The sequence below is a fragment of the Phacochoerus africanus genome, chromosome 1 (assembly GCF_016906955.1).
Source record: "Phacochoerus africanus isolate WHEZ1 chromosome 1, ROS_Pafr_v1, whole genome shotgun sequence".
NCBI lineage: Eukaryota > Metazoa > Chordata > Mammalia > Artiodactyla > Suidae > Phacochoerus > Phacochoerus africanus.
In genome coordinates this window covers 141,225,624-141,248,267 of record NC_062544.1, presented here as the reverse complement: position 1 = coordinate 141,248,267, position 22,644 = coordinate 141,225,624, and the positions used below count along the sequence as shown (strand labels likewise).

Here is a 22,644-nt window from a genome sequence, read left to right as displayed (position 1 = left end):
TCATGCTCTTAACTACCATAGATGCCAACATAAATGTTTTTGGTGTATATGTGCCCATATATTTTTTACATACTGCTTTTGGGTGATAATACCATATTTAAAATCCTACTCTTCTTCCCTGCCTAATATCAGGAACATTTTATCTGTCATTAGTACTTCTTCACAAACACATGTCTTTTAGCAGCTGGATAATCTGCCATTTGAATGAACCCTAATTTCTTTACCTTTTACTGTCGCAAGTTTTTGTTACATATATATATATGTGTATATATATATATACACATATATATATATATATTTTTTTGCTAAACAACAATGATCATCTTGTACATAGATATTAAGCTGTATCTCTGATTTTTTTTTTTGTCTTTTTGCTATTTCTTGGGCCGCTCCCACGGCATATGGAGGTTCCTAGGCTAGGGGTGGAGTCAGAGCTATAGCCACCGGCCTACGCCAGAGCCACAGCAACGTGGGATCCGAGCCGCAACGCCGGATCGTTAATCCACTGAGCAAGGGCAGGGACCGAACCCGCAACCTCATGGTTCCTAGTCACATTCGTTAACCACTGCGCCACGACGGGAACTCCCTCTGATGATTTTTTAAAAGTTAGATTCCTAGCAGTGAAATGATGTGTTAAAGACTAAAAAACTTTGTTGTTAGGAGTTTCAGATATGCAGCCAAACTGTTTTCCAGAATGCGTGTGGCATATATCCCTCGAGTATGTGAGGGATGGTGTATATCCCTCCTCTCTGCTCTTTTGTTGGCAAAACCATACACTAATGAAGCAATGTTCAAAGCATTTTGTTTTCTCTTAACACAGTGAGGAAAGATGTCTTGTTGTGGGGCAGTAGTACCTTACTGGGTTTGTTGTTACAGAGAATAATTTTCTTTCAACAATCTTTCAAAGAATTGTTACTTTAAAAAAAATATTTGCATTTTTGTTTCACACATAAATAATTATTACAAAATTTATTTATAAATGTAACAAAGACATGTTATTTGGAACATGGCCCAATAAATGATTCCAAAATTTCAACTGAAATAATAAACAAGTGAGAAGGACCCCTAGTGTCTTTGGAAAAGATGAAGGGTGAGGCGACTCGATCTGTCGGAACTTTAAAAATACTTTGAGCCATAGAGTTGAAGCGTTATAGTTTTATTTTTGGTAGAATTAATGTAAAAAATTAATTGCATGAGAATAAATTGCCCTTAAATAGGCGTATGAGTGCATATGTGTGTATTTGTAAAATTCCAAGTGTATGAGTTAGGTATGTGATAACGGAACTGACACAAGCCATTGGGAACCAGATGTCTTATTCAGCAGAGGCAAAGGGCTAGTGAGGCCATCTAGAAGTGGGCTCTTCTGAAGTTTCCTTTGGGAATAGCTTGTGCTCTCAAGGGCACATCATTTTATTCAGTAAAATGAGTGACCTTGGCTAAATGATCTCAACCTTTCCTCTAACTTTGCATGGATAAAAAGCCTAGCCAGTACCTCATGGGCCTCGTTTGGTCAGCAGAAGCAGCCCTGTAGGATGAAGAATATTGGTTAAGGTGCCCAAGGGGGATGCTTGTGAGGCTCTGGGAAAGATGCTGGTTGATGTGGACAACAGGATGTCAGCCATTACACGGCTTGAGAAGGGCCTCGGCAGCCCGGATTCTCCTCGTGGATGTGGGGCTGTGTGAAGTAGGGCCACTGCGCTGGCCTGGAAGCCTGCAGCAGGGGTGTTTGATGGACCACACAAGTTGTATAAGTGCCTGCCAGTTTTCATAAAAGGCCACAAGCAGTAGTATTGGACAGTTAGGAATGTTTTACCATGCTTATGGCTACAGAATTTCATATCACCATTCAAGCACATGAGCCTCCAAGGAAAATAGTCATTTATTCTCAAGTCAGTGTACCTTTTCAGAAAGAAAACACACAGTTCCGTAGGAAATAAGGATACTTTATAGATGTTGAGAGTTGGGACATTTAACTGGGAGTTAAGCAGATGTCACCTTGGAGTATATTCAACAGAACTTAACCTGGAGAAGTGGAGAAGTTGCTGTGGAAATTCCCAAGACAAAACAAGTTATAAGGAACCCTCAAATGACCAGCATGAGAAACAGGACCTGAGGAGGAAAAAAGCAGCAAGTTACATAGAGGCCACTTCCTCCTGTGTTTGGAATGAGTCTTGACAAGGTCCATATCTTTTCATTGGGACTGTTTACCTAGAGAATTATCTCAAGTCCCCCTTTGCTGCTGTGGTGTGTCCACAGGCTCTGGTCAGATGAGAGCAGGGATTAAACTTTAATAATGGGATGGACTATAGAGAAATAGCTCCTTTAGCTTCTATTTAATATAGTTTATTATTTGTGATCTTATTTTAGACTGAGTGAACTATACTGACCGCAGTGAACCTGAAGAACTGGATTTTTATTTCTTTAGGCCTCTGTTGTACAGTTGTTCATATGTTTGTTTTTCATGCGTATCAGCTCATTCACCTGAAAATAAGCATGTTTGAAGTATTTCTTATATACATTTGTTTTCCTTTGAGCTTTCTGGAAGGAAGTGTTGGTTGGTGTGATTAATTTAACAGCAGCAGTTAACATTTTTATACTCTCATTTGGTAATTTTGGTGGTGGTGACCTCCAGATTTTATCTTAAACATCAAATTATTTAAAGAGGGGAAAAACCTCAAACTTTTGAGTAGATGCTATTATTTCCTCATCTTACAGTTTAACAGTACCACATAGGTTGCCTTGCTTCCCCAGCAATTGCTAAGTATTGGCACCTAAAGAAAACCTAAGGTTGACTCGAGAGGCACCCCCACCCAACCCACTTGTCTGCTCTCTAAGCCTGAGAATTAATGCCTTCCTCCAGAAAGTTCATTTCATCTTTTAATTGCTCTCATGCCCCCCTGCTCCTTCCCTTCTTTCCCTGAAACATTAATTTCTTCTTTTCTTTCTTCTTCCTTCTAGCTATTATTCCATCTTGCTCTTTATGATCATCTCCAAATTCTTGAAAGAATAGTTTATGCCTCTGGCCTCTCCTTCTTTACTCCCTCTTTGACCTTTGAACTCTGACCTTGATGTCAGCGAGATGCCTCTACCTTTGTAGAGGACAGCTCACCTTCAGCCTGAACTCTCTCCCTCCAGGAAGTTTCTGTGCATTTTCTTTCATCCTCTTATCCTACTCATCCCACCCTGCCTTTCAGGCCTGGATTTTTTATTTTTGGTGCCATCTTCCTCTCTCTCTCTCATTAAAGCTCTTTTACATCTTAAGGCATCAAACCCTTCCTGCCTTCAGTCGACATGCATGGAATTACTGAATGAAGCAATGAATAGGCACCCTGTTTCCATGATGTATGCTTAATAAGGAAGCAGAGTGATGAACAATTTCAGCTTTCTCCTTCATCTGGATTAAGTTCTTTTTCTGCATAGCTTCACAACTTTGATTGAAGTGCTCTGAATTGCCCAAGTATCAGATGTTTCCATATGTATGCGTAGATCTGAAATCTTCTGAAGCCAAATAGAAATGAATTTTATTCCTTTCTGTCTGACCTCATTCATTGGGAAAAAACTTGACTTTACAGAAAGATTTTTTTAGAAAAGAACCTCGAAGATAACTTGATATTTTTTTCATTTTAAAAAAAATTTGTAAAGATTTTCTTCAGATTTGAGAATTTCTTTTTTTTAATTTCTTAGTTTTTTTTTTTTTGTCGTTTTGCCTTTTCTAGGGCTGCTTCCGCGGCATATGGAAGTTCCCAGGCTAGGGGTCTAATCGGAGCTGTAGCCACCAGCCTACGCCAGAGCCACAGCAACGTGGGATCCGAGCCATGTCTGTGACCTACACCACAGCTCGTGGCAATGCTGGATCCTTAACCCACTGAGCAAGGGCAGGGATCGAACCCGTAACCTCATGGTTCCTTAGTCGGATTCGTTAACCGCTGTGCCATGACAGGAACTCCCAGGTTTGAGAATTTCTACTAAAAACTGTTGGAAAAAATTTTGAGGCTTTAAAAGTAAATGTGTTCTGTACATATTTACTTTTCAGTCAAAGATTTTTTTTTCCTGACCTCTATCCCACCCTTCTTTTTACACAAGCTTCATGCTTTGGTACCGAGTCTTTGACAATATTCTGTGGCAGGCTGTCTGGTCTGCCTTGAAATGTGATATAATTGCTTTCTGAAGAGCCCGTGTTACTTGCCTCATACTTCAGGTCCCAAAGATTGCAAACCCTTTGTGTATTATAGTTATGGTTGATAACAAATTCACATTTTCTTTATACAAACAAGTCCCCGCAGTGTTTTAATGATGAAGACTGAGGCTTAAAGATAAGCTGGTGAGTTGGTGGGGGCTGGTGGAGAGGACAGAATTGGCTTGGGCATCTCTCCGTGCTCAAAGACATTGTGTGGCCAACAGAGCTCAGCTATGATGACAAAACTTATACCACCTCTAAAATGATGTTTCTGTTATGCTTTTGAAGGTCTAAAGATCATGACCTCCCCTCCCCCACTGCCCAGTCAGATACAGATTTGACTTATCATCAATAATAGTCTATCAGGAATAATTTCACTGACTTTCTGACCATGTAATATTAACTCCCCTTAGGTTTCTAAACTCCCCTTGACCCCCTGAGAGCTCAGGGCTTTTCTTTGTTTTTACATTGGCCAGATTGTTATTTTCACTGTTGGAATGAAAATTAATATTCTTTGAAGGCACAGCTCTTTGTACATTTCTGCACTGAAGAGATTTTCTAGAAAGACAAGGTGAGTAGTTTGACAGCATGTCCCCCCCTTTTTTATTTTTAGGTTGACGCCTTTCCTCCCAATGGTTATGGCCTTTACAATATAGTAGGGAACGCCTGGGAATGGACCTCAGACTGGTGGACCATTCACCATGCTGCTGAAGAAACAATTAACCCAGTAAGTATCAGTCTCAGAGTATGTATCATGAAAAAGCTACATCCATTCCCTGGACAGTCTGTGGCAGGAGTTTCATGTGTTTCTGAAGGGTATTTATGTACTAATGAAATTAATCTTGAAATGTCCCCAAAGGGATATTAAGCATTATTTCAACCTTAAAGCATTGCATAGAAATGTCTATGGGCATTTTGCCAGCTGCTGGATTATGATGGTGATAATGGTTTGAGGGACTTTTCCTATAACTTTAGAAATTATATTCAGCCTCATAAATGTGGTCGAAGTGAGATAAAGAAATAACTATGCAAAACTCATTAATGTTTATTAATAACTAGTGTGATCTGATAAACGGTATTTATTATACAGCTGTTTGCCTGAGTTTTCATTGGTTGAAATTTTGCTTGAGGAGCATTGTTTGGGGAAAATGAGAAAGGATTTTTTTTCTGGGTGAATGTTGAGTCAGGAAGTTGAGTCATTCCGTGATTATTTCCTGAACTCCACAGTGTGTCAGTTCAGTGCATCATAAACCTTGGGAATTTAGACAACCACGTTTGCCTAAGTTTTACCTATTCTGGTATGGGAGGAATGTTGAATGCAGCTAGTGTACTACTTTGCCTCTGAAAACCAAGCGCTGCCAGCAGAATATACAAAAATTGAGACACGGCATGGGCATGTGGGTGTTAAGTACATCCTTTAAAAAGAACGTGTCTGTGAATATTTCTTGTTGTATGAACAGATTGTGGGGGAAATACCATTTAAAAATCCTATCACTAGCAAACTAGTCATTCATAAGTCAGATTTAAGAATGTGTATTTATACCAAAACTAGCCGGACTGGGAACTTAATATGCTTTAATTAATTAATTAATTAATTAGTTAATTTATCTTTTTAGGGCCATACCCATGGCATATGGAGGTTCCCAGGCTAGGGGGTCTAATTAGAGCTGTTGCTGCCCGCCTACGCGAGAGCCACAGCAACGCCAGATCCGAGCTGCCTCTGCAACCTACACCACAGCTCACAGCAGTGCTGGATCCTTAACCCACTGAGTGAGGCCAGGAATCGAACCTGCAACCATGGTTCCTGATCCAATTCGTTTCTGCTGTGCCATGACAGGAATTCCTAATACGCTTAATTTTAAACTGTAACCTTTTGAAAAGGCACAAAAGATAATGATAAAGAAAATTAATTCTTCAGTCTCTTCTTGGTGGAGGGTTAAGCAGCTCAGAGTAATTGAAGAAACTGTCTTGGGCCCTTTTTCAGAATGTGGGGATAAATTTGTTTGATGTACTTGATTTTTCTTCACAGAATAACATGTGGGTTCATCATAAATAATCTAGAGAGAGAAATCTACTTTCTTGGGGGCAGTTGAAAAAGCTGAGTTCTTCAGAAATGGTCATTTCCCCCTCATTTTCCTTGTACTTCCTGGCAGGGTTGATGGAAGCAGTGGTCAGAGACAACCCATCTCCCCAAAAGGAGAATAAAGTTGTGAAATTCTCGGTGGGTTTGTGGCTGGGAGATGCCATTCTCTACTGGCAAGATGTGACTTGGCATTTGCTGTCAGAAGCAGAAATAGAATTTTTTTCCCCCTCAGATCAAAGCATCTGCATGTTTGGAAGGGGGTACGCAAGGCTTCAGAATTCTGGCAAGTTGTGAGTGTATCTCTCTCACCATCTGTTGTCGAGCTGAGTGCTTATTAGCTTTCACTTTTATAATTGCTTTTGTTTCTTCTAAGGATTTACAGAAAAATCCACTTTTTCTTGTCCCCTGTCCCAGGCTCTATCTCAGATATTGTCTTTGCTCTATAAATCATTCTTATAGATTTCTTTCTGTCACAGAGGCCTTATGTGCTTCAATTTTTTTTTTTTTTTTTAAACAGCTGCATCTGTGGTATATGGAAGTTCCTGGCCTAGGGATTGAATTGGAGCTGCAGCTGCTGGTTTACGCCACAGCCACAGCAACACCAAATCCTAGCCATATCTGAAACCTATACCACAGCTTGCGACAATGCTGGATCCTTAACCTACTGAGCAAGGCTGGGGATCAAACCTGCATCCTTGAGGACACTGTGTTGGGTTCTTAACCCTCTGAGCCACACCAGGAACTCTGCTTCCTGATTTGATTGGGATAAAATTCAACAGTTTTGAGAATTCAATCCAAACTCCCTTGCAAAGTCAGACTCATTCAAATCTATACAATTTCCTTCGTTTCCAGTACCACTGCTGTCTCTCATCTGCACTATTACAGTAGCTTCCCGGGTGGGCTTCCTGACTTCACTCTTTCTGCTCTGTTGCAGCTAGAATGATCTTTATAGAGGACATTTTTTTTTTTTCTTTTTTAGGATTGCACCCTTGGCATATGGAAGTTCCCAGGATAGGGTCAAATTGGAGCTGCAGTTGCCGGCCTCATCCACAGCCATAGCAATGCCAAATCTGAGCCGCATCTGCAACCTACCCTGCAGCTCATAGCAACACTGAATCCTTAACTCACTGAGTGAGGCCAGAGATCAAACCCACATCCTTATGGATAATATTTGAATTAGTTACTGCTGAGCCACAATAGGAACTCCTATAGAGGATACATTTAATGCTGACTCTCCCCTGTTTAAAGACTCAAGTATAAACTCTTAAACATGACTTCAGAAAGCTAAAATAATTTAGTCCTTGCTGATCCCTGTGGCCATACCTTTTTCTCCTTCTTTAAAAACTTAATTATGAAATGTTACAAAAATTCAGACAAGCACTGAAAATAGCATAACAGATACCTATGTATCTACCACTTTGATTTAACCTATAGTGACAGTTTATTGTATTTATACTCTTTCTTTTAAGCAAAGAAAAAGAACAAAAACTAATCAATACTTGATATTACCAGTATTTTTAACTTAAGCCGTTCTGGTCAGTGTGTAGTGCTATCTGACTGTGGTTTTTAGTTATCATCTATGAAAGTCTGTGTCTGATACCTCTAATATCTGGCTACTCTGTGGATCTGCTTCTGTTGTCTGTTGTTCTTGGCTTTTGATCATGTCTTGTTTTCTCACATGCCTGGCTATTTTTGATTGAATATCAGACATTGTGTGAGAACAACAATAGAGATTATTTGAGATCTGGATAGTGAGACCTTTGTCTAAAGAGGACTTACCTTTGCTTCTGGGAACTTCTGTTTCATATTAGCCAATTCCATTCAGGAATTGAGATGATTTGAAGCTGAGCTTCAGTGCCTGTGAGGGCTAGGTGGTTAGAGTTCTTCAGGGTGCCAACCAGTAGTCTAGGGGTTTTCCATGATTCTTCTTCCTTGAAGGGCCCTGAGTTCCAGTGTTTTGTTTCCTTAGCCCATGAGTCTATTTAAAGTTCTTTTCAGCTTCTCAACATTAGAGCTTCTGCTGTTGGAATCAGGAGACCTCTGGGGGAACAGGCTCAGCGCTCTGGGCTTCCCTTCTCTCTGGAATTTGAGTCCTGCCTACAATTCCTCACAGTTCTGATAGTTCTCATCTGATCTGCTTAAAACTCCCATTTCTCTTTGTGGTCTTAATTTATTTGCCTTTCTTCCCTAATGGCCTGTGTTTCTCCAGTGCCTAACAAAGAACTTGGTACCTAATAGTTGACCCTATAATAAAGCCCATTCCAGATACCTAGAATGAAGAGTTTGATCACTGTTCATACTCCAGGCGTTTCACAGGCAAAGGATAAGCAAAAACATATTTTCAGTCAAAGTTTTGAACCAAAATACCCATGTGATTAGTCAACATTTTAACCCAGAAACTGACCTCTTCAGTGTCATGTGTGTATTTTAGCTCCAAGACTACCTCATAATGGTAAATCATTTTAAAACTTTTTCAAAAGCTTGGGAAAAGTCAGTGCTCTGTATGCAAAGGCTGTTCATGGAATATCTTTCTTGTTCAGTGACTTCCAGGGAGCAAAAGTTAATCATTAGTGTTTATTTTATCAGGTAGTAATTTATGGCAAAAGCAGGTGGTGGAAACACTCTGTGTGCTTTGTACACACAGCCCTAGGAGAGGCTGAGGTATTTGGCCATATGAAGTGAGGGTCAGTTCCATCTTACTTGGTAGGGGTTTGTGGGGAGTGTGCATGCCTGCAGGCCTGTATGTATTTTGTGGAGCTGCTTAGGATGACACTATTTCCTTCTACACAGACACAATCCATAGTGTGGCTGTTGATGGCTACTTTTTTTTTTTTTCTTTTTAGGGCCGCACCCATGGCATATGGAAATTCCCAGGCTAGGGGTCAAATCAGAGCTATAGCTGCTGGCTTACGCCACAGCCAAAGCAATGCAGAATCCCAGCTGTGTCTTCGATCTACACCACAGTTCATGGCAATGCCAGATCCTTAACCCACTGAGCAAGGCCAGGGATTGAACATGAATCCTCATGGATACTAGTCAGATTTGTTTCTGCTGCACCAAAATGGGAACTCCTACTTTTTTAAAAAAGCAAATAAAAATAATTTTAAAAGAGGATTTATGGGGTTTGTTTGTTTTTTTTGTCTTTTTAGCGCTGCACCTATGGTATATGGAAGTTCCCAGGCTAGGGGTCAAATCAGAGCTGTAGCTGCTGGTGTGTACCATAGCCACAGCAATGCTGGATCTGAACTGCATCTGTGACCTACACCACCAGTCATGACAATGCCAGATCCTTAACCCACTGAGCAAGGCCAGGGATCAAACCCACATCCTCATGGATACTAGTCAGGTTTGTTTCCGCTGAGCCATGATGGGAACTCCTCTTTTAGTTATTTAACCCCAAGACCCATATTAATCTGTGGCAGTATGTGGTGCTTTCAGCAAAAGACTATGTAGAGCTTAGATAGCATCCTGATTTCCCACACATGCGTCTTCACTCTCATTCCTTAGGTACCATGTTGACTTGTTCACTGATAATGGGACAGTATGGGGTGATCTGTGATATCTTTCCCACTCTAACTTAGAGGTACACAGGGAAAGAACTCTAATCTTGAAATTGGTCTAGTAACTTGAATTATAGCTTTATCAGTTAATATTCAGGGTATCTCTTTAGACTTAGGATATATCTTAAGTTTCCTTACCTACAAATTGGGAATAATTATACCTAGCTCATGAAGTTACTGGGAAATTAAATTTGATAATATTGTATATGAAAATACTTCATACCTTTAGACACCAAGGGTACTGTGGTGGTGGTGGTTTATGTTACTTTTGACTGCCTAATTGGGATATTGTATGCTTCTATTGAGTGGAATTAATGAGGAATGTTGGCCTTTGAAAGCAAAGTGGGGAAAATGGTATTTATAAATAATGAATGCCTAATAATCCTCCTGTCCTTAGCTTTTAGTAGCATATCACATAGTCATCTTTACAATGAATGTCTCGCTTCATGGCTCATTTAAACTCCATTGGGAATAAAGGTTGCCAAAAATTATTCCTCCTCTGAATGAATCCCTGCTGCTTGCCAAATTGTATTAGCCAGAGATTCAGTTTGTTTTTGTCAACAAAAGTTTGATTGTTCAACTAGATTGTGAAGCTCTAGCTGTCTTGGGAAATATATTGTTTTGCAAGGCTGTGTTGTGGTAGAATGGAATTGACCAGCAGGGCTATAAGCCCTCCTTGTGTGCTGGCCATGATTTCCAGTTTGCACCCTGCCTGTTCTGAAGGACACTCCTCTGAGTTCTTGCCCGTTGCACAGGGCACATGCCAACCCTCTGACCTTAGGTCAGCGTGTACAGGTGCTGAACTGGTCAGTCCTGCTTGGATACTTTTTTGTCATTGGGTGACTCGACTTGGGACTTGGACTTGTATTACATTTGTCCATCTCTAAACACCACATTAGATTGTTCCTCTTCCCCACAACCTCTTCTCTGACCGCCCACCACTATGTGAATCACTGAATTCTGTGCATCAAAAATGTTAGACTCCTGCTTACCCTGTCTTCCAGCCCTCCTCTCCCTGTGGCATGAGACTGGCCTTGTCTTAGCCTGGCAAGAAACAATAAATATCATGTCATCCTTAGTTGAGACAGCCCCACCCATAGACTGCCCAATTGGCAGCCTAATTCATGCTACAAGCATTCATGCCTAGTATGTGCTAGGAGAAGGAGATGATTGAGGATTTTTATCTGCCATAAGGTCTTCGTTCATATGGTGTTCATGAAGACAGTTTAGAATAAATCAGTTTGATGGAGAAGTAACCGGGGGTTGAAATGGAAAATGTGTGGAATGGTTAAGGCAGGTGACTTAAACTTGATAATAAATTACTGTGGTTGTAAATTATACATAATAAGTACCAAAGGGAAAATGGAGCATTCAAAAAACATCAGTCTCTTGAGGCCAAGTTTATGAGAAGAATTATATTTTCTTTTTTTGTCTTTTTAGGGCCACACCTGCGGCATATGGAGGTTCCCAGTCTAGGGGTTGAATCAGAGCTGCGGCTGCTGGCTTATGCCACAGCAACGTGAGATTTGAGCCATATCTGCGACCTGCACCACAGCTCATGGCAACACCGGATCCTCAACCCACTGAGCAAGGCCAGGGATTGAACTCTTGTCCCCGTGGATGCCAGACGGGTTCGCTAATTGCTGAGCCATAATGGGAACTCCAAAAATTGTATTTTCTTCTCCCCAGTGGAAGAAGGAAATCATTCTGGAGGAAAAGCTAATGTTTACCCATTACCACTTTTCATTGTGGCTCTGGAGCAAGGTCAATCATTTAACAACAACCACAACAACAAAAAACTGTTGAAAAATAGAAATCGGCGTGAATATATATGGCTCAGATATTTCAGTACTGTAAACACGTTTTCAAACACGTTATCCAAACACATACTTCCTGTTTGAGAAGAGTAATTGCTAATTCCAGTTGCTATTTAGAAGGTAGTAAAAATACTGTTTGTTCAGAATTTCCTGTTAGAACTCTTGACTCTCCTGAGCAGAAAGAGAAGGACCCCCAGTGTATCGTGGCCTACTATCTCAGATTGTAGGATTGGTGGATCTGGGTGGGAAGTGAAACTTCCAGCCTCTACTCCTGAAGGAACCCCTTCTTTGGTATCCTTGACAGTGATGGTCCTGCAAGCCTCCAGCTTCAAACCTTGTAGTGCATCTAGTTGTGTTACCAGATGTTCTCACTGTTTGATATCTTCCCACGGCCAACCAAATATTCCACCCCCAGGAGCTTCAGCTCATTGGTCCTCACTCTTCAGTTGGTGAGAACTCAAAACATGGCATCTGTCTTATGTATGAAAAGTTTTTCAGCTGCCTGAAGATAGTCACAGCCTGTGCCCCCTCATCTTTCTCCTAGATAAACACCCCCATTCTTTCAGTTGTACCTTGAATACCGTGGTTTCCAATCCAGGTTACATTCCTCTGAATAATAGGAATAGAAAAAATTTTCTAAATGGGCATCCATAAATGTACACAGCATTCTAGATGTTCCCTGATAGGTGCAAATTATAGTGGGACTGTCCTTTTTCCTCCTATGTCATCTGGTTCCTATTGTATTAACAGTTAAAGGTTGAGCCAGTGGAGACCAGTAGAGCTAGGTTTGAATTTTACTGCTGTAACTTGTTTAACAGTTGTATGACCCTGGGCAAGACCCTTAACTACTCTGGGACAAGTTTGCTTCTTTTGCAAATGGGGATATAGATTCCTACTTTGTAGAGTTGTGAGGAACTGAGAGAATATTTGTAGCCACTTAGCACAGTATTTGGCAAATAGCAAGCATGCAATAATATGTGGCAGCAGCTTCTGTCTACATCATTGCTGGTTCTATCCTACAATGGCTGTGAGCCCTGTTACTATTATGTGTAGTGTGGTAACAGCAACAGGAAGGGCAGCATCTCACTGTTGCCCCGCATAAGCTTGCAGCCAAATGAAACATATATATATGCCACACCCACTGCATGTGGAAGTTCCCAGGCCAGGGATCAAACCTGAGCCACAGCAGTGACCCAAGTTGTTGCAGTGACAATTCTGGATCCTTAACCTGCTGCACCACAAGGGAACGCCTCCCCTGTATATATTGATTTTAGGCTAGATAAATATTGTTCCTCTGTAGCTGTGTTTCATGAAATTATTTTTAAGTGGTTTTAAGCTTTTTTGAATGTTTTCTTTATGTTTCGTAGCTGTGTCTTGAATCTTCATGAAGAGCTTATCTCTTCCCTCCATTAAATTAAGTTTTTTTTTTTTAAATGGGTTTCAACCTTGAGAGACAGCTGGCAAACATCATTGTGACTATCAGCTCTGTCATTTATGGTGGTGGTTTTCTCTTCCTTATTATTGGCTGTGTTTTTGTAATTGATACAATGTGAATGGGAGGAGGCTTGAGGCAGGGCCCTGCAGCTCTGGGGCCAGCCCACATTTCCTGAGGACTTATTGGATTTGGGGGCTGTACTGGCTCTCGGGGATGCAGAAATGCACCAGACAGGCCGCTGCTAGGAAGTGTATGGTCTAGGGAGAGGTAAATCAGGATGCGCCATGGTAAGAGTTGCTGCTGATGTGGTTGAGGAGGGCCCTGGGTGAGCTCTGTCCCTGCTGGTTGGAGCTGTGAAAGCTTCTCTGAGCAGGTGCCCTTTGAAAGGACGGCAGCAGTTGGTGGGTCACTGTGCCACGTCCTTGGCATCCAAACACAAGGGCATGGCCTCTTCAGGAATTCATGGTGAGCTGAGAAGGGATTTTCATCCTTTATTTCCCTGCTGCTTTCTGTTTCTTGAAGTCAAGCCTAATCATCGGTGCCTCGAGCCACAGCTACCCTCTGCTTGCCCTTCAGTCCTGAAGCGTCTTGCCTTTTCCATACTCACAGTAAAAGTAAAAGCAGAGTGTGTGTGTGTGTTTCTTTCTTTTAGTTTTGCTGCAGTATATTTTTCCCCTCTTTAGGGGTGCAGTAGATCTGTTAAAAGAATTTCTGTTAACTAATCAGCTCGGAGCTTTGGAGAGTCATTTGTGAATTGCCTTCCTTGGTTTGACATGCCCAGTAAAAGGGCTTTTTTGAGCTATCTTTTTCACAGTGTAGAGCACTCATGGGAGGGGAGAGAGCCATATGCTCTAAGATTGGGATGACAGAAGGTCAGCATAATAGGTTGGGGTTACAACAGAGACAATAAAGGCAAAGAGTACAGGGTTTGCTAATGTGGCTATGTGTTGTCCACAGTCAAGTTCTTCCTACTGCACCGAATAACAGAGCCGCCACTATGTGATGAAAGCAGAGGTCAGTGGCCTAGGTTTCCATCTGAGATTTAGCTCTTAAATATCAAGGGGCCTTGCGTGAGTCATCTTGCCCTTGTCTGGCTTACTACTTCAGGTGTAACTTTTGCTGGGGATGTGACAAGCCCTTCGCGGGGTACAGTAAATCTGGACAACAGCCCTGGGGTCTGGTGCTGGCTTGGAAAGTAGGCCATGATAGATGAGTAACCTTGTGGAACATGGTTAACAGGGCAGGTTTTTAAATGGTTCAGACTTAGTTCCACATCCTAGTTGTGCCACTGGATTGCATGGTAGCCTTGGGGAAGGAGGGTGACATTTTTTGATTTTGTTTCCTCATATATAAAGTGGGAGCAATGATGAAATTTAAGGACATTGGGTCATCCTGAGGATTAAGAAGAGATTCAAGCCAGTGGCACTGTACCCACCACATGCTAAGCACTCAGTAAATGAGAGCTAATTACTTTCCAAACATCTCTCAGTCGGAACATTTCCTTTTTGAAAATCCTTTCCCCTTCAGCACGTCTCTTGTCTATTAGACCAGATAATGTTATTTTCTTCCATTTATTTAATAAGCACTTACTGAGCACTTGCTTTGCGCTAGGGGCAGACATAAACATCACATCATCCTTGCCTTCAGAGAGTTTGAATTTCAAAATCCTTAATTATGGTTCCTCACCTCCATGATACTAGGAAACTTGCTTCATCAACACGTAGGAAGTCAGAACCAAAGCCCAGGTTTTTGGCTTCCCTTAAAAGTTTTTTATTCCTTCCCTGCACCTCTGTTTACCTGGAAAGGGCCACAGGGAAAGGAGGGTAGGAGGGCTTGCAGAGTCTCTGTCACTTGGTTCCCTTATTTCTTTGGGTCCACAGCTGACAGGCCAGGTCTGAGCAGCTTTTCTGGGCAGAAGGGGGTGTTTGCCAAATTCTAGGTGGAAGTAGGCCTCCATTATGGGTCAGCTGCTTAAGGTTCTGATCTCCTCTCCTGGTGTGGTTTGAAATATAAATTGACACTTGCTTAGGTGCTATCTCCAGAGCTAGACCATCTCTGTCAGGCTCGGCATCGTGTCTTGCAATCCGTGGGCCTTGCTTCCCACCTTCTTCTTAACCCCAGGCTTCCCTGGATGGACTGCCTTTTCTTGGTAGTGCAGTGAAGGCCCCAAATTTATGCCTAATGTTTTTAGCTAAGGTTTCTATCCCTTCACTTGATTGCCAACAAAGGTTAGAATATGTGCATATTCCAGCACACCGAATGATTCTCTTCTTTACAATTTTTCACATGCAGTGGTCTGTGTTCATAAGCACTTTGACCAGAGCACTCCTAAACCAGCGGTGGAGTCATTGCACACTATTTTTGAAGGAAAAGTGTGGTCTCTCCAACTTGGGAAACAGTCCCGTGAGCTCTTTTCCACTCTAGCTCTCTAGATTATTAGAAGAAAATGTGTTTGGATTATGTGGAAAGAAATATGCCTCAGACCCAACTCTGCAGCCCTGACTTTAGTGCTTTTGTGAGGACCCAAGTCAAAGTGTGTATCCTTTACATTTATATTCAGTTTTCTCTTTCTGAAGAGCTCAGAGTTCTCTCTTTTTCCCTCCCTCTTTCTCAGAGACTCTTCTCTTCGGTACCCTCAGAAATATTCCTAATTTTGTAGTAGGAGGCATATAGTCTTCATCTCCCTTCTTAGGATAAGTCATGGAGTGGAAGGAGGTTCTGACTTTGCCCCAGATTTTGAATTTGATTTGCAGAGTCAGGATTAAATCCCAGGTCTTCTGATCTCTAGAGTCTTGCAGTATTTACTGGACTCCAGATGTTATTTGAAATGCAAAACTCTAAAGACTACTTACTTCCTTGTAGTATTTTACCACAAACTGCATACATTAAGTCAAGAATTTCAGGGAGTATTATAAATATGAAAGATAATTTAAGAGATGTGAATTGGTGTGTCATGCAGTGGCTTCTTCCCAGAGCAAGGGAGAGGCAGTGTATTATGCCTGTGGTTTTTTATAGCTTGAGATTTTTAACCAGTTTCCTGTCCTTCTTACCTTCCTAATCTCTTATTTCCACCAGATTGTTCTTAAAAATTATTGATTTGGCAGGTTGGTTTTTGCACCAAGCATTTAACCTGTTAATGAATTGTGAAGTGATGTTGTGTCATTTTCCATTTCTATAGCTTCACCTTTCATGCCTTTCTCTGTGCTGTAGCGTGACTCATTTGTTCTTTCCCTAAGGATCTGGAAATAAATCCATGTTATTGAGAAGAAAAAAATAGAAGTTAAATCATCTTTTATATCAGGTTATTTTGGGGACATTTTTCTTGTGGATATATGGGCGTATTGATAGTGTAAGTGTATACGTGTGATTTCTGTAGAAGTATATACTTTTATTCATTCTGCAAAATTTATTGGCAATCTACTGAATGCCAGACTCATCTGCTGGGTTCTGGGAATCCAACAGACATGATCTCCTTGTCCTTGCGGAGGCTGCAGATGTTAAGGGATCAGGCAAACACACCTAATTACGTATACATGCATATGTATTTAATTATATGTGAGAGAGAAGTAAAGCATGATGGTTAAATGCAGGCCGTTTTGGAGTTGGACCTGGTTTCCCATCTTAGCCATCTACTAGTTGACTAACCTGTAGCAAGTCACCTAAATTATTACTCAGCTTTCTCATTTCTAAGTGAGGAAATAGCAGTACCCCTTGTGGAGTTATTGAGAGATTGCAATGAAATACCACAAAGACAATGTTTAGTGTAGAGGCTGGTATGTATTAAGCACTTGGTAAATCTTAATATGACTACAGTGTATTTTTATGTATAATGAAAATGTAAATATAATAAGAGAGCAAGCTCTTTATGAAATGAGACCTCACTCGGAAATCTAATTCATGGAAGGCATTTATTCTGGATCTTTTAGGGGTGGGAAGGAGATAAGCCATCTGGTAGCATTTAAATGTAAATAATGCTTCTTTCTGTGGATAGTCTCTGCTTTATATTTACTAAAAAAAGTAAACACTGCTTCTAATGAAGTGACAGAACTTACGGGATTGGGCGCTTAGCACTTGTCTACTTTCACTATGTACAAAATAAAATAATGAATGTGTTCAAGTATTCTTTGCAAAAAGTGTTTAAAAATAGTATTTGGTATAAGCTAATTGCTTATATTCTTTCATAACTTGCTAATGAGTTGTCACTGAAGAACATGGAAAATTTTGAGTATAAGAGAATGTGATAAATAAATTCCTTAGGAAGACTAACCTTTGCTTATTTTTCTTATTTCAAGCAATGCTTCAGAGCCATATCTGGCTTTGCAAGCAGAACTGAACAGTTTCACACCGTTATTCTCAGAGATGGAAGTGACTGAGTCTGGAGCAGACCTTTCAGCAAAAGTAGTTGGTGCACTGTGATGTTGTTGGCTTGGTTTTCATTGACCCAGAAGTCATCTTTCTTTAGGATGAGGCTATTATATACCATGCATTATATATAGGATGAAGCAAACTGATTTCTCTACATTTTAGAACTAACCCCTCCAGGATTTGGTAGACCACAAATGTTCTTTTGTGTTGTACGTTAGCATATTAAGCTTTCTAAAATTAAAGAACCATTTACATTAGACAATGAGTTCCATTTAGCAGTGTATATCCTTTAGCGTATGGTGGAAAGTTAGTTCTCTCTTGCAGAAATCCAATTGTGCTACTCATTTTCTCTTAATAGTTGCTTTTTCTGGGTTTAGGTTGACTGTTTTTTAGCACTTAGGTATTTCATGGCCTTGTGTTGAAAAACTACCACTTATTTTTACAATTATTATGGTCCATGTCTCTTAAACAAATCCTGTGTATCTATCATTGTATATGTCAGAGTGTTTAACCATTTTTCCTGGGACCTTGCTGCTTTTTCTTCTCTTTCTCCTTCCTGCCCAGAAGTTGGATAGAGTGTGAAAGTTAGGCCCATAGCCACCTCATATTCACTAGAATGGCTCCTATGTAAAAGAATAGAACATAACAAATATGCATAAGGATGTGGAGAAATTAGAATGCTTGTGTGTATTATTGGTAAGAATATAAAATGGTGAAGCTGCTTGGAAAAATAGCATAGTGGTTCTTCAGAATATTAAAAATAGACCTCAAGATCCAGCAATTCCATTTCTGGGTATATGTCCAAAAGAATTTGGAAAGCAGGATCTTGAAGAGATATTTGTACACTTGTGTTCATAGCAGCATTTTTCACCATAGCCAAATGTAGAAGCAACTGAAGTGTCTATTGATGGATGAATGGATAATGACTATGTGGTATGTACATACTATGGAATATTATTTCAGCCTTAAAAAGGAAGGGAATTTGAATATATGCTGCAACATGGACATCATGTTAAGTGAAATGAGCCAGTTGCAAAAAGACAAATGCCATATGATCTGTTTATATGAGATAACTAGAATAGTTAAATTCTTAGAGACAGAAAGTAGATTGATGGTTTCTAGAAGCTAGGGAGAGGGGAGAACAGAGAGTTAGTGTTCATTGGACAGAGTTTCAGTTTTGCAAGATGAAGAGTATTGGAGATGGATGGTGGTGATGATTGTGCAATAGTTTAAATGTCCTTAATGCCCTGAACTGTGTGGTTGAAATAACTTTTATGTTATGTGTATTTCACCACAATTTTAAAAAAGTTGAGGTCCTTGAATGAGGCACCTGAAAGATTGTAGTTTCTTGTCTCCCATCTTGGTAAGGATCTGTGGAAAGTATCCCTGAAGGAAGGGAAGTGATTAAGATGGAGAAGCTTTGAGGTGGAAGGATCTAAGGATGTACCTACTAGCTCATGTTGAATTGTGGGGAAGGAAGACCTCCTGAGGTCTCTAATGTAGCACCTGTACCTCACAAATGAGGATACTTGGACCAAGAGTGAAGTGATTGCACTCAGACCAGGTGCTCCCACCTTTCCGTGTGGTGCAGTGTGGTGAGGTATGGCACGTGGCTCCCTAGGATGCTCCCTGCCTTGGCTCATCCGGTTAGGTTTCTGCAGTTTTCTCACTGATATTTTCTACTCACAGTCTGTCTTAAGCCCAGGAGTTGGTATTTTGTGCTTTTATATTGATCAATTATAAAGAAGCTGAACTGTTTTTACTTGCAACACTTCTGACACTGTGTAGGTTTTTCCACACCAACAACCAACACTCCAGATTTCTTAACACCAACTGGGTGTCCTCTGATTCAGTTCTATCTGTCAGCACAGACTCCAAGGTTTACAGGCCTAGCCTCATGAGCCTATCCACACGTCCCAAGCCAGTCCAAGTATTGGGTGCTCTGGGTACCCACACTTCTGTCTTTGGCTCCTTGGTCAGGAGTTCCCAAAAATCCCCTTTTCCAAGTTCAGTAATTTGCTAGAACAGTTCACAGATCCTTTTACTTCCTATCATGAGTTTATTCTGAAGGATACAAATGAACAGCCAGATGAAGAGGTACATGGGGGTGGGGTCCAGAAGAGTCCCACATGTGGGAGCTTCTGTTCCTGTGATTTTTGGGGTTCGCCACCCTCCTAGCACATGAATGTGTTCACCAACTCTGGAGCTCTCCAAACCCCATCTTTTGGGCTTTTTATGGAAGTTTCATCATGTAGGTATGGTTACCTCCAATCACCAGCCCCTCTCCCCTCCCCAGGGATCAGGGGATCGAGCTGAGAGTTCCAACCCACCAAATAATGCCTGGGTCTTTTTGACTGACCAGTCCCCATCTTGGCGCTCTCTAGGGCTCTCCAGCTACAGGTCATCTTGTTAGCACACAGAAGATACTCATCACTCCAGAGATTCTAGACGTTTTAGTTGCTGTGTGCCAGGAACTGGTTCAAAGACCAAATATTTATTTCCTATTGTACCACAGGGGCCTCTCCCATCTTATTCTTCTTCCTAATCTTCTCCCTCTCTCTTTGCTGAATTTCTACTCTCTGGCCAAAAGTCATTATGTAGAAACTTAGATGCAGCGTGATGATCCACTAGTTCAAATAATATTGATGTCTGTAATCTCAGCCACTATTTAAGGCTAGAATGATGAATTAGTGAACAGAGCAAAGTCCATGCTGTCACAGTACCTGCCTTTTAGTAGGAGAAGGAAAGAGATTTGTAATTTGTTACCAGGTGGTAAGTGCTAGTGTATTTTATTTTTTTCTGGCACCATTCTGATGCCAAATGTATGCGTTTTTTTTCCTGACATCAAATACATGTCATTTTTCCATGCCAATTCTCCAGCACCAGCTGGGTATCCAGAAATTCAGTCCAATTCTAATAAAAACTCCTGGAGTTATCACAGATACTACAGGTTAAGGGCTCAGTCCTAAGAGACTGCCTACACTTCAGATGCCACAAGGTAGCGGGGTGGGGGTGGGGGGTCCTCAGGCTAGCTGCACTTCTGCCTGGTGTACAAGAATATAGTGGGTTCTCATGACCCCTTCCTCAGGTTTGGTAATTTACTAGAACAACTTAAAGATATCAGGAAAGTGCTTTACTTACAACTGCTGGTTAATTATTAAAGTATAAAACTCAGGAATAGTCACAAAACAAGAACACTCATCTTTCTTTTTCTTTTTCTTTTCTTTCTTTCTTTTTTTTTTTTGCCTTTTCTCTTTTTAGGGCTGTACCCGTGGCGTGTGGAGGTTCCTAGGCTAGGTGTCTAATTGGAGCTGTAGCCACCGCCCTATGCCACAGCCACAACACCACCAGATCTGAGCCATGTCTGTGACCTACACCACAGCTCACGGCAACGCCAGATCCTTAACCCACTGAGTGAGGCCAGGGATCGAACCCTTGACCTCATGGTTCCTAGGCAGATTCATTTCTGCTTTGGCACAACAGGAACTCCTCATCTTTCTTTTCCAAGGGTTTCAGGAGCTCTGTACCAGGACAATGACCAAATGTTTGTTTTTTGATACCATAGCTGGGAAGCAGAGGATCTTTGGGGCAGGACGAGAGAGAGCCATGCTGGGTGGAGGGAGGGTGTAATCTTTCAGCCTGTCTGGTGACTTGTCATTTGACAGAGACCCCAAATGGAGTGTAAAGTAAGCCTTACAGGATCTGAGGAAACATTCAGAAAGAACTGCAAGTGCGAAGGACAGTGAGGTCACGAGGGACCCAAGAAAAGGGGTAATGGAAAAAAGATTGACATCATGTTGCCTTGAGAAGCATGTCCACACACTGTCTTATATGTACACAAAAACATTTCTCCTTACCTGACATTGTGGCTCATCAAAGTCTCATGGTACTTGCAGCTTATTTTGTAGTGAAAAGAGGATGTTGGATTCCCTACTTTTCACTTTATTTCTGGGACATGACTTTTCTTTGGAGGTGTTTGAAAACCATTGCAGTAATACACAAGGGAAGATGAGAGTTTACCAAGTAGATCCGGGAAATGAAACAGTCTGTTCCATAGTACAAGGTTGAGACTCCAAAACCCAGGAGTGGGGATTTGAGCCAGTGAAGCCACTGAAGGAGTCTGTGGTATCAATCTAAGTATGGATACCTGTTTACCTGGCAGGTGTTGCTGCTTTAAATGTGTATTTATTCCTAAGTGAAAGAAGCAGATGTCTTATGCCGAGAGAAATATATCAAGAGAAGCACACCTAACAAGGGGCATTATTTCAGCTCTGTCCTAAAGCTAATGAACGTCTTTAGGTTTTAAAAATATGAACTCTTGACTCACAGTTTCCTTTGGGTTTTAGCCATTTTCTTGCAGTGAACTTGTGAAAGACAGAAAGGTTTGTGCTCTTCAGACTGCAACAGTGACATGATTTATTTTAAAAATATGATACCGGAGTTCCCTTCGTAGCTCAGCAGTTAATGAAGCTGACTAGGATCCATGAGGATGCCGGTTTGATCCCTGGCCTTGCTCAGTGGGTTAAGGATCTGGCGTTGCCATGAGCTGTGGTGTAGGTGGAAGATGCAGCTCAGATCCGGAGTTGCTGTGGCTCTGGTGTAGGCTGGCAGCTGTAGCTCTGATTCTGTCCCTAGCCTGGGAACCTCCATATGCTGTAGGTGTGGCCCTAAAAAGCAAAATAAATAAATGAATAAATAAGTGAATAAATAAAATAAAAAATATGATACCACATCAGCCCATAAGGGGCACATGGCAGAGTAGCTGAGCCTGGAACCAGATGGCGTGGACCTGAACCCTGGCTCCTTCACTTACTAGCTGTTGGACAGGCTCTTTAACCTTTGCGTTCTTTCATTATGCATTTGTAGAATGGGGCTAATGATTGGATGTCCAAACATTCCTAGCATATGCTCGTGGCTGGCACAGTTGTTAATATCTTCCCCGTTCATTCCTCAAAGTATTCTTATTTGGATGATAAATTACGTAGTTGCCTTACCAATAATAGAACCTACATCAAAATATCCTTTTAAAGATTAAAAGCATTAAAACAATACCTGATTATAATATGTGCTCAGTAAATATTAGTTGCTATTATTAGCTGCTAAAACTGGAATCAGGATTTTAAATACCCAGTTTTATGTATTACCCCCCAAAATAAGAATTGTTACTGTAGCTCTTCGGCTCTGAAAGTGAAACATATTTTATTGGA

General features: G+C 41.1%; 1 protein-coding gene across 1 annotated transcript in view; it reads left to right on the top strand.

The window, feature by feature from the left end:
* Window positions 1-22,644, top strand: part of SUMF1 (sulfatase modifying factor 1) — a 91,363-nt gene that overhangs the window by 45,857 nt on the left and 22,862 nt on the right. The window contains exon 7 of the mRNA XM_047779495.1: window positions 4,791-4,904. Coding sequence (XP_047635451.1) covers window positions 4,791-4,904 — 114 coding nt within the window. The remainder of the gene's footprint in view (window positions 1-4,790; window positions 4,905-22,644) is intronic.